Source organism: Papaver somniferum, chromosome 5, assembly GCF_003573695.1.
Source record: "Papaver somniferum cultivar HN1 chromosome 5, ASM357369v1, whole genome shotgun sequence".
Classification (NCBI taxonomy): Eukaryota; Viridiplantae; Streptophyta; class Magnoliopsida; order Ranunculales; family Papaveraceae; genus Papaver; species Papaver somniferum.
Genome location: NC_039362.1, coordinates 58,907,993 through 58,926,552, shown reverse-complemented (window position 1 = coordinate 58,926,552; position 18,560 = coordinate 58,907,993). Strand labels below are relative to the sequence as shown.

Below are 18,560 nucleotides of genomic sequence, written 5' to 3'. Positions count from 1 at the left end.
AATGTATTTCAGGTCGATGGTTTGAGCAGAGAAGCTTACAAGGAGTTTGCTGAAGTAGTTAGCTTTGATACTACTTATTTGGTGCCATTTGCTCCTTTTTTTGACGTTAACCATCACGTCAAACAATTTTACTTGGATGTGGCTTGTTTTGAGCGAAACTACGAAATTTTTTATTTGGTTATTCAGTAATGGTTGGAGCGTATGTCTGGAAAAGCTCCAAAGGAAATAGTAACTGACCATGCAAAAGCGATGCAGAATGTCATTAAAATTGTGTTTCCAGAAGCTAGACATAGGTGGTGCATATGGCATATAATGAAAAAACTTCCTGATAAATTTGGTGTGCACAAGAGATTTTCTAATATTAGTTTTGACATGAGAGTTGCAGTATATGATTCACAAACTCCGGGAGAGTTTGAACAATTGTGGGATTGGATGATGGAGGCGTGTGATTTGGGAGACCACAAATGGTTGACTGATTTATATGAAGAAATGGAGATGTGGGTACCAGGTTACCTAAATATATTTCGGGTAGGGATGTCAAGTACTCAGAGAATGAAGGCATAAACGCATTTTTTGATGGGTATATAAATGCAAGGACCATGCTAAAATAATTTGTGGAGCAGTTTGAATTTGCATTAAGGGACAAGGTGGAAAAGGAAAAGGAAGCGGATACAATTACATCTCTAAAAAGCATCCCCATTATAACTGAATATCCAATGGAGAAACAGGTTCGTAACCTTATACTAACTCAAAATTTAGAGAATTTCAAGTTCAATTGTTAAAGATGATGTATTGTAACTTCAACAAGATTGAGATAACGTCTGATGGTAAAGTCTACAATGTCCAACAAGACGTACGGATAGAGGATAATTGATATAAGAAAATAACTTTTTTTGTTACATATAACTGGGAAAATTGTGATATTCACTGTACATGTCAAATGTTTGCATTTATAAGAATACAATACTACCAGGTATCAAGTGTGTGTTTAATTATGGTGTAAAAGAACTTCCAGATAAATATATCTTGAGACGATGGCGGAAGGATGTGAAAAGATATCATACAAAGGTGAAACTGGGTTTCAGTTGTTGGAAAAACGATGATGCAAGTAACCAATATTATGATTTGTGCAATAAATTTAGTGAATTTGCAGATTGGGTTATAGGTACTAGTCAATACCGTGATGTCGATGATTGGTTGGGTTGTAAGAAGAAGGAAGTGCAACAAACATTTATCAAACTAAAAGAAAGCGAGAAACTGATAGGAAATCAACTTGAGGAAAATATACCGGAAGCGGTAGATGGAGATATTGAATATGGAGTAGGTGATAATGTTGTTATTAGTGTGAATGACCCGTTATGAAAGCCAAGATTAGGCCGAACATGTAAGATAGTAAACCAACCAATTAAAAGGCGTCCGAAGAAAAAGGTATTCGTGGAATCAATTGTTTTAGTTTCATTATTCTTCTTACTGTTAATTATATCATTCTATTTATGTATTAAACTAATTTTTTAATTAGGATGGTTGGGCTAACGATATGCATCCATCTCAAGTTGATTGTGTGCCTCAAACACAAGAAAACTCTCGATCCATTAGAAATCCACACCATATTGGGATAGTACGTGAACCAAATTATCCACATAAACAATAACATGAAATGGCACATCAAGAAAATCAATTTGAACAATATAGAATGGTGCATCAATATTATCAATATAGATTTGTAAACGACGTGAGCAAATATTACTAAATTTTACTATATTATATATACAATACATAATTTTTTATATATTCACTAATTATTGATTTCATTTAGTAGGGTACCCAACGTCAAAGCTTTGCAGGCGAATTTAATGGTGGTTCGTTTACTCAGTAGATGCTAAATGGGCGTCTCTATTGATCATTCAACAGAAAAAGAAGCTTTTGTTTCTCTTATTTGGTTCTGAACTTTTTATTTGTATGCATCATTAGACGATTAAATTATGGATGCAGTCGAAAAACATTTAGGACTAACGATTAAGGGTATTTGTATTCTGCCAGACACAAACAGAAAAGTTATGCACTATTTTGCTCATACATTAGGCGATGCTTTTTAAGGTTTTATTTAAGTCGTTTGGTAAAAAAAATTGTTACTTTACCGGTGAAAATGATGTTATAAAGTCGCGGCAAAAACCAAAATAATTGAATACCAACATACAATACGTGTCAAGAGAAAAGTGGTTAATAAGGAAAGGTAAATTTCTTCTCTCTACTTGACAGCTAAGAGAGATATTTGAATAAAACTAAATTTAAGCTACTCATCTACTCGGCCAAAGAAAAAGAGAGAATAACAAAGATTTTCTTTATTCATCTGTCCCGATTTAATCGCCCACCAAACTTTACTTTTTGTTTGTCTTTGTACCACGTGAGCGCCACATACTGGTGTAATTCTTTGGGGTATAAATGCAGGGTTTCCCTGTCAGTTTCGAAAAGACTCACTATACATATTCTCATCATCCTCATTAGACAGAATATTTGTCGGGTGACCAATAACCATTATTATTAGTTTTATGGTTGTTACTTTTATTACAGCCGTCCATATTATGCTCGTTAGTTTTTTTTTTTTCTTTTTTAGTTAAACAGTTTCTTCATTTTTTGTTAGCATAAGATTCTTCTCTCTGTGAGGAATCAAATTGTACTGGTTTGCGTTTGTGGCTGAGGAATCATTTTAATTATCGGAAAATGGGTCATTTGTCCAAATATTTTTAAATCACGGTTCAAATGGACAAGTAAAAAATAGTTTGGGTGAAATGGCCAAAAAAGATATCAAAGATGAAACTGGATTCATCCTAGCTTAAATTTAAAAAATAGCAAGGATGAAACTGGATACATCCTGTGTAAATTAAAAATAAGAAAAAATATTTGAAAATGGGCACGATGAAACTGGTTACATCCTGCCTATTTTTACATTTTTGTCCATTTAAACAGTATCAAAATCTAACTGTCCATTTCACCCAGGAATTATTGATTTCGTATTTTTAACCAATTTTGTGTTTAATTATTTTCTAACATCACTCTTGAAACGGGTGGTAGAGAATGTAGCATTATATACTGAGAATTCTATTATTGGGGATGCAAACTCTATGGGTTTTTGGGGCTTCATGGGTCATGAAATAGTAATTCTTATAACCCCTTATCGGCTTATCCTATTATTTTCTATAATACCTAATGTACCCTCAATTTGATTAGTGATAACTATGATGATTAAGTAAACTAATCATGATTAGCCAATAGATTAGACTAATCGAATGATTAATCTCTTGAGAATCAATTTTTTTTTTAATTTATTTAAAAGATAAATATGGATGATTTTGATGAACTATTTTGAAAACTTTGAAGAAAAACTGATGAAACCTATCCTGAAACTAGTCAAGAAAACCTTGTAATCAACTCCCATTAAAAAATTTGATTGATTCAAATTCGTTAGAAATCGGAAAAAAAAATTTGAGTTTTTTTACCAGTTACGGCAGGAAAAAAGCTATCGCCCCAACCATACTACGTAATGACATCCCGGAAAAGATCTCTTCCAATCCGTTAATAGAACTTATGGTTTGACATTTCAGAACTCCTGGTCGTAGTCAAGCCTTACGGCTGGGTGAAGATGAACTCCTGGTCGAATCCTTATCCAGAGTCACGTGTGTCTCAATCACGGCTGCAAACCCAACCGTAAATGAAATACACGGATGGGATACCCAGCCATTTTCGGGTGTCGACACTCTCAACCAATGCATTTATTGAATTTTTTTTACTTTGAAAAATATGATTGATGACCTAAACGGCTAGTTTCAATAAAAGTAGTTGTTAGGTCATTAAACCATATAAAAGGAAACCATTCTATCATATCTTCCTCACCCAATTTATAGTTATAAGCTCTCACATTCATTCCCATCTATTTCTCATCCAAAAAAAAAAAGAAAAAACGCTATGGTAGCTCCCTACCCTTGTTACAAATATGTTGCAATTGTGAGAGCGTGGGTGACAGTTAGACAACATGATGAAAATCTAGACATTGACATAGATGAAACATCCCTATCTTTTTGGAACCGTATTTCATAGTTTTGGTGGCAATAAATAGAAATCGTAACGGAAGAACTTTGGTCATCGTTAAGGAAAGATTCGAGAAAGTCTTTGAAGAATACCAAACTTTCAAAAAGGAAATGAAAGCCATGAAGGAAGACAATCCCACTATTTCGGGTGCTATAAGGGTAAGGTTTTTAATAAGTTGTTTCATTATAAATAGTTTTGAATAACACTATCTAACATAACGGATTTGTTTCTTCAGTAGTAGAGGGGTCGACGCCAATACGAGGTAATTTATGGGAAAGAGTTTGAGCAAGATGATTGCTACCGGATTTTGGAAAGCACTACATATGATTTTAACCTATATGAAGAAGTGTTTATTTGAGATGTTATGATCTATCTTATCAATGTTACGAAATATGTATGCTTTTATAATTCAATGAATGAAAAACTATTTTGGTCTATTGGGTTTTATGTTTGTTCAATTTCTTTAAACAAAAAAACGAAAAGTTTCAAAAAATTTAAGTACTTTTGACTAGGTTTTAAGCACAAACGACCTAGACGTTTTGACCAGAAAAACTGAAAGTTTTAGATTTACGGTTTGGATATCGGACCTTGACCAAAACGTAAACTATATATCAGCTGGGTCTTTATAATTTCCGGTTTGTAACTTGTCTTCTAAAAGCATAGGCGGTTCGTAATTTATTTTTATTTTTGCGGCTGGGATTTAACTTACTTCAGGATATTCTACCCGTTAGGTGTGATTCCCACAATCGCGGCTGGTTTACCTAGCCGTAAATTTGGTTGGTTTTGTAAATTCCATTGTCGTAATTCATCAAAATTTTCACTTTCATTCATCAATTAATTGACAATGTAACCATTACATAATTAGGTTGCGCTATATTCAATAGTTATATCCAAATGGAAAAAAATAAACTTAGAGTATTACACTTGAATACTTAAACTTTGTTGAAATTCTCAATAAACTCTTTCGTGATCCAATAGCATTGCTCATGCTCAAATTCTTTGCCACGAATAGATTGGTATCGGGAAAGAGCCCAGGCTTCCTAAAAAAACAAATAAAGGTTAAGTTATTATTTTATTCAAAACTTATTTGATCAACAACTTTTTCACATACTCACTCTTTTGAAAAATGACATTTCGGGACTCATCGCCTTCACCCGTTCCAATTTCCCCCTTAACTTCCATTTCTAGATAGATCTCCTAGAACTTTTCCTTTATTTGGTTCATTGATCTTCTATTTTGATTACCATCTATAGCAACAAAGACCATAAATATATGGTTCCTTTGAGAATCATCACTTTCACCCACGTTAATGCCTTGATCTTCGTCATACTTTCTCACCGTGAGCGACGCTCTTACGATTGCAACATCTTCTTCCGTATTGTATCGAGTAACCATTTTTATTCTTTTTTATTGCAACAATTTGAGAGTTTGACAGTTTTTTCACAAACTCTTTGTTGGGGATGGGTCATTTTATAGTAACGAATGACCCAACAAAAAACTAGTCGTTCCTTAAAAAAACTCAATGCAATTGAAGATTTACGTCCAGAAAACATGGAAACATTGTGAACATCAGTAGAGAGGGATGACTCACTGGAAACCGGTTGAAATGGCGGGGCGCGCAAGGTTAGGGTGGAAATAACTTCTTCTTCCTTGTTTGTTTATCATCTTATTCTAGCTACTTCTCTGTGTTTCTTTTTCACTCTTCTTCTCAAAAAAATTAAAATTGATATGTGTAAATCTCTTGAATAAGATATAAAAGAGATAGAGAAACGATGTATTTGAGTGTCTTAATTATTTTTTATCAACTCTTCCATATGGATCTGCAAAACTGAGAAACGTGTTTTTGTCTTTTTTAATGAAAGGATATCGAAATTGGTAGATTTCGATCGATCTAATGGTTATTTTAAAGAAATTTGAACTGCAAATCTGTTTGTTTAATGGTGTTTGACAGAAATCTGCAATGAATTTGATTGATCATCCCAAGTTTAAGCTTAATTTTGTGAAATTATGATTCCACCACCGGTTAATGGTGGCGGTAGTGATGATGATGTTAGTTTTGGTGGTGAGGTGATGAATGGTGTTGGTGGTGAAGGGATGACAGAGTATTAGTTAACATTGGAATCAAATTTTCGCACGCAAAATTGTAGCTTACGATGGTGCTAGGTGACATTGGTGTTTCTGGTGGTAGGGTGGTGACGACGGTGATGGTTGTGGTATGTAAAGAAATGAGTTGTTGTCGCTAGAGTTGGTGGCAGAGCCGCTGGTGTTTGTGGAGATGCTATTGGTGGTGGTGGCAATGTTGGCGGTGATGGTGGTTGTGGCAGTGATATAGGTATTAGTGGTAGCTCTGGTTGTGCCGGCAGTGGTTACGGTGATGACGGTGATAAGTGAAGAAATCAAGTGATTTCATTAGAGGTGGTGGGGGAGCTGGTAGTGATTGTGGGGGTGTTGCTGGTGGTGCTGGCGGGGATGGTGGTGTGGAGGTGATGGCGGAAGTGGAATCCCTCCCTCATGGAAGAGTTTGATAACAAAGAAAAATTACGACGGACCAGGTAGGAAAGTTAAAAACACGAAGAGGCAATTGCATAATTCGTCCGTACCATATTATCTTTTTCGCCCTTCAGCGTGGTGTATTTACAGCAGTTTCAGTGGTAATTAGAAACGTGGAGGGGCAATCTGGACCTTTCATTGTTGACTGAAAAAGTTTGGGATACTAAAATCCAATATTTTTGGGTCAAATTATAAAAAAGAGTATATCCGACATTGACACAAAGTCACCATCTCCCTTATAAAACATAGTTTGGACAAGTTAGGCAACATAAAGAGCGGCCACGATTCATTCTTGGAAAAGCTAAATCTACGGCTGTAAAATAATCAGTTTAATTAACTTTCAATAATAAATGTTCTATTAATATTTCATAATAATTGTTTGTTTAGTTAATCAAATAAGTATACTTTCATTAATACAGTACATAATAAATTTATCTTATATTATAGACATTAATGGTGATTGTGATGGTGGGCGGGATGGTGGATCAGCGTTACTGGAATAATGGTGGTGGGTGTTGGTGAGAATGGTGGAGTGATGAAATTAATGGTGGTGGTGGTGGAAGAAGTAGTGGTAGTAGAATGAAAAGGGTGTCCTAAGGTAGATAAATTACTTAGTTACCCTTGGTTTATTTTAGTTTGGACAACTTAAGCAAAATAAAGAGCGGTCAGGATTCATTCTCGGAAAAGCTAAATCTACAGCTGTAAAATGATCAGTTTAATTAACTTTTAATAATAAATTTTCTATTAGTATTTCATAATAAATGTTTGTTTAATTAATCAAATAAATATACTTTCATTAATACAGTACATAATAAATTTATTTTATATTGTAGACATTAATGGTGGTTGTGATGGTGGGCGGGGGTGGTGGATCAACGGTGGGAATAATGGTGGTGGGTGTTGGTGAGAATGGTGGAGTGATGACATTAATGGTGGTGGTGGTGGAAGAACTAGTGGTAGTGGGATGAAAAGGGTGTCCTAAGGTAGATAAATTACTTAGTTACCCTTGGTTTATTTTTTTATTTGATATTAGTTTTTAAATTTGTTTTTCTTTTATTTTTCTTTTATTTTTTTAAATTTAAAATAACACTTTCATTAATATTATATTAAATTAAATCAGTGGACATTAATAGTGGTTGTGATGGTGGGAGGGGGTGGTGGATCAACGGTGGAGATAATGGTGGTGGGTGTTGGACGTGAGAATGGTGGAGTGATCACGTTAATGGCGGTGGTGCTGGAAGAAGTAGTGGTAGTGGGATGAGAAATGTGTCCTAAAGTATATAAATTACTTAGTTACTCTTGATTATTTTTTTATTTGATATAAGTTTTTAATTCTTTTTAAAAAAAAATTAAAATAAATATTGTAGGTTAGATTTTGTCGGGTCGAGACAAGAAAGAAATTGAACGATTGAGGACTATAAAGAAACCAAGCTCATTCTGAAAGTTAGATAGCAAACCAAGATAAAGTGCGGTTATAATTAAAAAAATTATTTTGCATAAAAAGATGCCTCAGAGGGCTTTATTAGAAAAAAAAAGAGCAAACGCTTCCAATGAGCTGATTGGTAGCCGAGCGACAAGCCGAGTACCAACCCTTTTTGACATCTAAAAAATTATTTACATCTAAACTGTAAATAATGTATTGTTTTGCATACCATACAAAAAAAAAACTGTGATATTATTCTTTTACGTATTAATCTACTAAATTTTGCATTTGGACAAGTTAGGCAAGATAACAACAGCTGAGATTTGTTTAGGGAAAAGATATATCAATGGTTGTAGTTGTTTACATCATTATTGTATCATTAACTTCACATAGTAAATATTTTACTAATCTCTCATTGTAACTATTCTTTTTATTAAATGAAATATATTTTCATTAAACAAATAATAAATTTGTTAATAATCATTAAGGATGATCGGTGTGGTTTTTGTGAGTAATGGTGCATGGAGCCAGTGACGATAGTGCAGGTGGTGTAAAAGGTAGTGGTGATGGGGGTTCTGGGGATGGCAGTGCAGGTGCTCAATGTTTATTTATGTCATTATGACATAAGTAACATTATTATGGAAGTTGTGGTTGATTTTATTAATGTGAAAATAAGATGGTTATTAATGTAAAAGAAACAATTGTACATGCTGACCACCATTTTTTCCGAAAATCAACCCGAGAAAACCCAGCGACGATAGGGATAGTAAAGGTTTTTAGTTGGTTCCACTATATGTTTCACCCGATGGTTTTTTCGAGACAAATATTTAGGTCAACCTAGCAATTCTCAGAAAAAACACAGACAACAATTAAAAAACATAGAGAATAATTGTCATTTTATATAGAGCCGTCAAAAATTGACAAAGATTGAAATTGACATAATTTTTTTACTTACTATGGAGGTTGTGCCGTTACGGCACGGGTGCAATTCTAATATATATAGAGTCCCCATTTCACTCGGCCGGCCTAAAGGCCAAGATACTTATCGAATAAAAAAAAGTAGATATAGAAATACCACGAGATATGGAATCATGGATTCACATTTACAGTGAAATAGCCTTTTTCTCTAACTTCAACGGCCTATCACCTTCTACCTTAAGGAATCATTTTAATTACAGTATCTTCTGACATCACTCTTGGTAGGGGTGGTAGAGTATGTAGTTGTATAGAGTATAGACGAAAGCAACAGATTAAGAAATAGATAGAGAAATACCACGAGATATAGATTTACATTTCTAGCGAAGTAGCCTTTTTCACCAACTTCAACGGCCTATCACTTTCACAAAATTGGTTAAAAGGATCAAAATCAACAATTCCTAGATGAAATGGACAGTTAGATTTTGATACTATTTAAATGGACAAAAATGTAAAAATAGGCAGGATGTAACCAGTTTCATCGTGCCCATTTTCAAATATTTTTTCTTATTTTTAATTTACGCAGGATGTATCCAGTTTCATCCTTGCTATTTTTAAATTTAAGCTAGGATGAAAACAGTTTCATTCTTAGTGTTTTTTTTTCGCCATTTCCCCCAAACTATTTTTTACTCGTCTATTTGAACCGTGATTTAAAAATATTTGGACAAATGACCCATTTTCCGTATCACTTTCTATTCTTCTTCAGATTCTGGCTCGACCTTATATACATACCATTTAGTAAATACTAAAAACAACATAAGATTGAGAAAACTCAATATCCCTAGAAACGCATAATAGTAATCCAAATGAGATAAATTAATGTTATCCAGTATCCATCCTGTGCCGCGACGCTCCGTGATATTTGCCACGGTTTTTAGAAGAAAACTACCAAGGAACTGTCCAATTCCTAAACTACTTGTGTAGTACGATGTCCCAATACTTTTCATGCTTTCTGGTGCTTGATCGTAAAAGAACTCAAGGTTCGCAACAAGGAAAAATGAGGCAGATACCCCCATCAAAACATATTGCGGTAGTAATATGAAAATAGGTAGAGGAACAATCACACTTTTACCAGTAATACCGTTGTCTTTTATCACTTGTAATCTTTTCCTTTCCATTAAGAAGGCCGTCAGCATGACCATAATATGCAATACTATGCCAATTCCCATTCTTTGTAAAATCGTTACCCCTCTTGGATTCTTTGTATACCGTCGAACTAATGGCACGAAGTAACGGTCGTAGATTACAATACTAACCAACATTGAGAGTGTAACGAACACTCCAAGGCATGCTGGAGGAATGTCAAAATTCGGACCCAGGCTTCTTTCTAAGGTGATACCTTGCTTGATAAAAAAGTGTATTTACTTGGGCCATTACCATGGCTGGAACAAAAGTAACAATCAAAACAGGTATCATTTTTATCATCTGTTTGGTTTCTTCTACTCGTGTCACCGGGCAGAGTCTCCAGGGGCTGCTTAGACCAGTCTTGACAGCCGCTTTATCAAGTATCCTGTTTATGGCACAGTGTCAAATATTTTTCAAAAAACAAGTATATACTCCATGGAATTCTAAGTTTGTATGAGATGAATAGTTGAAGAGGGTAGTTGCAAGCGAACTGACCTCAGTGAAGGAGTGTGGTCAACTCTGCGCTTCTGGGCACGGGCATTATTCATCAGGTTTCAGTTCATAGAGATCTTTAGGTTCATCTGGTAAGGGAACTTTGCATTTTCTCAAAGCAGCAACAAGAACCATAGCCATATGAGTGAAAGGACTTCCTGACCGGACCTTGTGCCTGTAAAAAGGGGTTCCAACCAAGAAGACTATAGTTGAAATGGCTAATCCAATTGTAGGAAGGCCATACCCAAGGGACCAACCAACATTGTCTTGTATGTAAACAATAACAGTGTTTGCAAAGAGTTGCCCAAGATATATGGTAAACATCCACCAATTAAAGAAGGATAACTTTTGAGCCTTCTCTTTGGGTTCATAAACGTCGAATTGGTCTGCACCTATTGTTGAGATGTTTGACTTGGTTCCGCCGTTTCCCAATGCCATTATATAAAGCGCAGCATAAAAGATGCCGACTTGGAACGACGAAGGTCGGTCATTACAGTCTTGGGGAAGTACTCCAGGTCCACATATTGGTGGCTTCAATGCAGGTAATGTAACTGACAAAAATAAGAGGCACATTCCCTATTTGAAGAAGGAAAAAAAAATCAGTTAGTTGTACATACGAGTTTCTTAATATGGTCCGAAAAATGCATGCATGTTCGATCAAATCAATGTCAATCTTATTTTAACCATGAGCAGTCGCATAGGTAACCATGAGCAGTCGCATAGGTATATATTTCGTACAGAAATATGAAGCCTGTCGCCAAAATCCATATGTACCCAGCCAGGTGCAAGTGAAATTCAAAAAACGAAGTAAAAGAACATCGTAGGGTTATATTATTTACCGCAAAGTAAACAGCAGATGAGATAACAAATGTCCAATATCGTCCAAGATAGGTATCTGCGATATAAGCACCTACGATAGATAACATCCATGTCGTACCGATCCAGTTGGTCACATTGTTTGCTGATTTAACAGTACCTTCATGTAGTCTAGTTGATAAATAGACCACCAAATTCGTGAGGACTCCAAAAAAGGCCAGCCTCTCAAACAACTCATACCCTGTACATAAGATTGTGTCCCATAAAAAATCCATAAGTATTGATCAGACTGCGCATATAATACGATTCGAATGAAAACGAATACTTTTAGATTGACGAGGTTATGCATGCATAGTTCAAATCAAAATAACTATGAAACCTCTATGTAGTACCGCAGATAGATGTTTGTGTAGACATATTCTTACGTACCTACAATGAAGAGCATGCCTTCCATCTTCCACCTTTTGCTCGAAGGACGGGTCGGCCCTTAAGATCCACTGTACCATCTTGTGTGTAGCCTTCTTTCACCCTCATGTCGCTCATTCCTTTCTCTTCTTCCATTTGTTTCTTATCAAATCTTCTTTTGCTCTTTTCAGTTTTTTGAAGAAATGTTAATTTGGTCGATGGAGGTACAAATTAATGGTAGCAGGGATTCTAATTTATAATCAGTTCAATAGATAGAAATGGATTATTGAGGGGATCTTTGTTTATAATTTACATAAGTCAGTATCGAAATGATTATGATATTAGACATCATGGAAGAGTGTTAGGGTGTCTGACATGTCCAAACTAATTTAGAAGAAGAAAAAAAAACAGTAGATATGATAGGAGTAAGAGTATTCTTTATACTTCATCATTTTTTAGTATCAAAACCAACTCTATTTTTTCATTGAAAGGCTGCAAAATTTTTTTTTTAAGAAGTACCAGCAAAGTCATATGTGAACGGATGTGATCTAAGATGTCACCTACAACACCACCACCACTTATTGCGTCTCCCCAACACAGGTTACACAGCTATGACGTTTGCAATTTGTTATTGACTTTGTTACAAGGTTAAAAAAATGAAAACATGTTGTTTACTAAATATATACACAGATAATAGGTACTTATAAAACGCAAGTTACGTAACGCATGACAGCAGCATGATGATATCTTGATATCATTTGTGTTGAGCCTAGGCATAGGATGGGTTTGGTAATGCTTTTATTTTTACAAAAGCACTTTCAAAACTTATATATGTCAATAATTTTTGAAATTTGTGTTTGGTAAAAAAAATCAAAGTGCTTTTTATCCAAAGCACTTCCCAAATTCCTCAATTTTCCAAAGCCGGGGAGGAGGAGCTTTTAAAAGCTACAAAAACATAAGCTTTGGTCTCACCTATATTTAATGCTTGATTTATCTTTTTTGTCCCTATTTTATTTTATAAATGACAAAAATTACCCTTACACTTATATACAATCAATTTTGTATTTTTTATATTTTAAATATTATTATTTTTTATTATCAAACTACTTCATTTCATTTATCAATAATAACAATAAAAAACAAATATTAAATAATTATTTAATTAATTTTCGTTTGATTTTTTGTTTGAAAATTATATATATATATATATATATATATATATATATATATATATATATATATTAAAAAGTGGTTAAGTAAAATAATTCTTTTTAACAATCATAATAATAGTAACAATTAGTAAATTTAATATTAATTATTTCTAAACCCAATAAAACCGAATAAAACTATTTTCAAAGATATGTTTGTTTTTGTCACTTGCAACAACAACAATGGTTGAATTTGATATTTTACCAAACACACTTTGACTGCTTTTTTAATCAGCTTTAACTTTAGTTAATATTTTACCAAACGTCAAACTATTTTTTTCTCACAAAACAGCACAACAACGCACAGCAGATAAGTGCTTTTACAAAAGATGCAGCAATACCAAACTAAGCCATAAACTGTCTTCCAAGATTTCTTCCTCATTTTCGATAAAAAAATATTGTAAGTTTTGGAGTAACAATTAGGTTAAAGCAAGAGATAGAGAAAGAGAAGAACATGGTATTGATGAAGAGGCATCAATCTGTTACATACATATAATGTTATCTTATATACAACAAAGGGAAGACCTATTCATCTAATGGAACGCACATTCATGGGCCACAGGCCCTATAACACTCCCCCTTGTGCGGTTCAATAACAAAGCTTTGTACATAGTGCTTCACATATAGTTTTTCAAATGTCGTTCTCTCCTTGATGACTTGCTCCGAAATCAACTGCCTTACTAAAACTTTGACTAGGAAAAACCCAGTGGGATAAAACCTTGGTACAACTCTTCACATGTAGTACTTCACATGTTGTCTCTTACTTTACATGTAGTTCATCACATGCAATACGATCTTCACAGATCGATGAGTCTAAGTTGATTGCCTCGTTAAAACTTCGCCAGGGAAACCCAGAGGCACAAAACCTAAACTAAATAAAAAGAGTACAATATTAAGTAAACTTAGAACATAGTTGGACTCGAATATGTTGCCTCATTAAAACCTTGACAAGGAAACCCAGTGGGACAAAATCTTGACGAAGGGGAAAGAGTACAACGTGACAGATGCAAGTACAGGTGATCTGTTGCAGATGATCACTTTGCTTCGTTAAAGTTGTTAGTTGCTTCACAATTTCTTAGGCAGAAAATCCTTGTGGAAAAGAAAATATCCTTAGTTGGGAAGTTAATTCCCAGTGTTTGTTGTTGTCTAATTAAAAACCTTGCCGAGCAACAAAACCCTGTGGAAAAAAGTAACCTCGGTGAAGGAAAATATTTCAACACACCATTAGATGCTCCCCCTGATGTCAGACAATTTTCATTAGTCTAATGCAGTCAAAAGGAGTTTATCACACTTTACTTTGGTGACATGAATTTTTATAAGACCATGTTGTTGATTCTGGAAGTTACGTCGCTTAACGGACTATCGCGTTTCATTTCTTTGATTCAGATATTTTCAGTAATATCAACGCGATCTTTATGTCTTCAACGTTCAACATACTTGATGTTTTTAGTATTATCTCGCTAAAAACCTTGTCGAGTAACAAAACCCTTTGGGAAAAACTATTCTCGATCGAAGGGAAAAAAGAGTACAACACAACTTCAATTTCGAAGTAAATTATGTCGACATCATATCCTTGGATCCTCCCCCTGATGTCGGCATCTCCCCCTGATTACTTTCAGAGTTGTTCCAGACTGTTCCTTTAGTCATGTAGTTTTCAAAACTGAATATCGGTAATAACCTAGAAAATAATCTACCATATCTCCCTCTGATTACTTTCGCTGGAGAAGAGATTATTGTTCCTTCATAATCAACAACTTTTGTATTGCACTTTCATTAGCATTCCTTTTAATGTCTTTGTAGGGATAAAACAAATTTATGTCAATGGTTACTTTTAAGTACATGATTACATTCACCATACCATTCCAATGACGTTGCGTTGGCGCGGAACTATATCTAGCTAACAAGTTCCATGATGATGTAAAATATAATTGAGTACATTATTATACTAAGTACAAAAATGCGTCTATTGTACTTAGATATGGGAATTTCATCTCCAAACACATTTTCGTCATATTTCTTTTTGACAAAATGGTTACTTACTTACATTTGAACCTCGACTAATCATGGGAGTGCTATCAGGATGCATGTCTTTGTTAAATTGCCTGACAACTTTAGACATATGCAAAATGGTGGAATAATATACCACAATCTCAGTATTTGATCGACCTTCCCTAGATTTTTCATCTCAAATTCATATTTTAAATAGCTTTTAAGTTCTCTTATCACATCAAGAGTACACATCATGTCTCTACCATCAACATAAATAGCTACAATTCCAAATCAAGAACTTTCTTATGAATACGCAAGGAAAAATAACTTACTTGTCTATCCCCTCCAAATCAAATAGCCACTTAGACGGGTATACCACATCCGTCTGATTGCTTGAATCTATAAGTGAGTGTTCTATCTAACTGTAAATGCACTCCGTGGTTTAGAGTCATTTGATTTGGGCAACAAAAGTCTATCAAGTACTTTTGTAAATATCTTCTATCTCTAGATTCTTTCAGAGATACGTAACAACCACATATATATGCTGCATTTCAAGTCCTTTTGAAATTACCAAGCTAACTAGGTAGCAGAACTCTATAACGTTCATTACAAGAGAACAATCCAGGGCTTTATGAGAAACCTCGCGCCACAAGGAGAGTCTTTGTACTTTAATACTACTTTCTTCTCATTATGCTTTATGACAAATTAATTATATATGTCCAATGGGCTTTACACTTGGTTGGTTAGCACTACCACACCAAATACCCGTATATTTGTCAAAGAACTAAGTTCTACATGGATTGTGTAGGCCAAATATGCTATTTATTTGAAATTAATCAAAATAAAGCATGGTTCGATCTCATTGTGCTCTACTTCTGGAGCAACTATTTATGGATTATATCATCACTGTGCACTCATGATCCTTCCATTAACTCATGTGCATTCTCATAATCCGTCAGGATTTTATTGTTCTCTAGAATCATTTAAAAATTCGGAGCGTCCTCCAATTTGATTCATGGACATATTCAGAGACAATCTTATGAGATGATTTCTGATGATATAAATAAGTTGCGCCTTACTTACCTACTTCCTTTCTAGGTGAGGATCGATCGAACCAAGTGGTCTCTCCATCTTCCTTTATGGAGCCACGGCCTCACCTACACTTCCACAAAGTGTAGTTGCAACACCTTAGTCTATGGTGTACCCCATACCGAGGATTTCTAACCTTGCAGGAATATTTGCAGCTGGTATGTGTGATTTTGTCACTTTATCGACATCAGTGTACATTCTGAAAATCAAATATTCTTTATCACTTCACATTTACATTTGTGGAGTACAAGAATCAATATGAGACACAGTGGGAACACACCACGAAAATTCCTATCGTTCCCTTAGAAAATACTTTTTCTTATCTCCCCCTAACGACGGGAAGACTGTCTCATTAAAGTGATAACCCGCAAATATAACGGTAAGAGATGTCCTTCCAAAAGTTTTAAAATGCGGATAATTGTTGAGAGTAAATATCCAACAAAATTACTTAATCATTTTCGTGACCCATCATAGTACGATGTGGACTTGTAATGGCACATATATAATGCAACCAAAAATGCATAAGAACACAAATGTCATGCTTAAATTCAGTTACCAACTAGTATGTAGAAAAGGTTGACTAATATTGGGTTCTAAAACGAATTAAGTAAAGATGCGCGTAATATTGCATACCTCTAAAGAAATAAAAGGTAGGTTGGTACGCATAACCTATTCCTTAGACACCATCTGTAACCTTTGATGGTAGCTTCTCCGAGACCACTGGGTATAAGATGCTCTATATTGATCCTATTAAACATGCAATATTCATCAAGTCCTTTTGATGTGAATTCTCTAGCATTAACAAGGGTGGTTAGCCTTTGCATTTTGCATTGTGTAATATGTGCTAGGAGTTTTCAAACGCAAATTTCTTGGGAACTATAACTAGTGTCAAAACATTCACCAGATCCATCAGTCACTTTAATGGTCCGCATTCTGCATGAATATTTTTCTAATTTCACCTTGTTTTCTTTGTAATATGGAAATTTTACCGTTTGCATCTTAGGATGGTCTCGGTCCTGTTTTATGGAAGACTTTATAAAAATGAGTAATATGTTTTCTTACCTAAAAGCATAATGGGAAGGGGGGGTTGTGCATCTAGTAATTTAGAAAACACTTATTGAGAGATATGCCATCACTTTTCATTCTGTCAATCTTTTTCCCATTTTCGTTCACTCAAATAAAGTGATATTTGTATGAGTTCTTTCAAAACGATCATCATGTCACAACCAATGTTTTTTTATGGTTATGCCCAAAGCCTGTATGAGTCAGTTTCCAACATTTCATCGTCAGAGTCAATATGGATTCAATAATCCAAATATTATAGTGAATTACATTGCACTAGATTGACTCATTAGCTTCTCTAAAATATATTTCCTTCCAAATATATTAGAGACTATAAAAGATGCAATCAGTTACATTCTCATCATTTTGATGTTCCATATGATATCCATTTGCACGGGTTACTTGGAAATTTAACAAGGTGTGATTATCTCTTGGTACATCTATAGATTTTGCGACGTCTTTGTTTTATCTTGAAAAAATAAGTGAGCAGTGATGCGCCCGATAAGATAGGGAATTGGCCAGGCAAAGTTCTTGTTGCCATTAAAGTTGATGTGAAAATTGGTTTTTATTATGATACACATACACATTACATTTTATATACCAACACCTATGACCAGGTGCATTTCCAACTCTTTTATTATGATGGGGGCTAGAATTACATTTTAGCTGATCCCATTTTCAATTGATACCTATACTTTGGTGTCATTACTGTTGGGAAAAAAAAATATATTTTTGTCTCATGATATATATGTCCCTTATCACATGCTTTATATGAGTCGGTACGTCTAACCCTCATTACTTTGGGGTTCTTTCCATTTTCAATTTTGCTACATTTAGCTTAATTTGAGAAATTTCTTTATCTCAATAGGCCAAGAGAATCTGACTACACATGTCAACCACTTACTTTAGGTTGAATATATTACTAAAGATAATTCTCTTGTTGTCATACTTCAACATATACCGGTTCGTTAGTATTATGGATGAAGTAGAGAAATGAAAATTTTATGACTCATATAATCTTTTGTGATTTCTTCCACAAAAATTGGCATACATGTGATTTTATTTGAACGTATGTTTTGAAATTACTGAAAGATTAATAGTCGAGCAAGTGGATACATTCCACGTAACATTCAAATTTTTGGGAAAATATCAAGTATACAATAATGGTGCTCAAGTACTTCTAAGCCCCAAATAAATACATTGGAATTGAGTTGGTACAACCAATTGAGCAAAAAACATCATTGAACTATAGCCAATATCATATTCAAGAGAACAAATAGCATTAAGACCAAAATTCTTAATGATTGAGATCAATAAAAATAATTTAAATTGACCGTTTA

General features: G+C 34.4%; 1 protein-coding gene and 1 pseudogene across 1 annotated transcript; one reads left to right on the top strand and one right to left on the bottom strand.

Annotated features, from left to right (window-relative positions):
• Positions 1-201: 201 nt before the first annotated feature.
• On the top strand, positions 202-1,362 carry LOC113279096 (protein FAR1-RELATED SEQUENCE 5-like). The gene is made up of 3 exons (XM_026527805.1): positions 202-528; positions 624-728; positions 958-1,362. Exons 1-3 carry the CDS (start codon positions 202-204, stop codon positions 1,360-1,362), a joined length of 837 nt encoding a protein of 278 aa, XP_026383590.1.
• An 8,348-nt stretch (positions 1,363-9,710) lies between these two features.
• On the bottom strand, positions 9,711-12,236 carry LOC113277449 (annotated as a pseudogene).
• Positions 12,237-18,560: the final 6,324 nt, after the last annotated feature.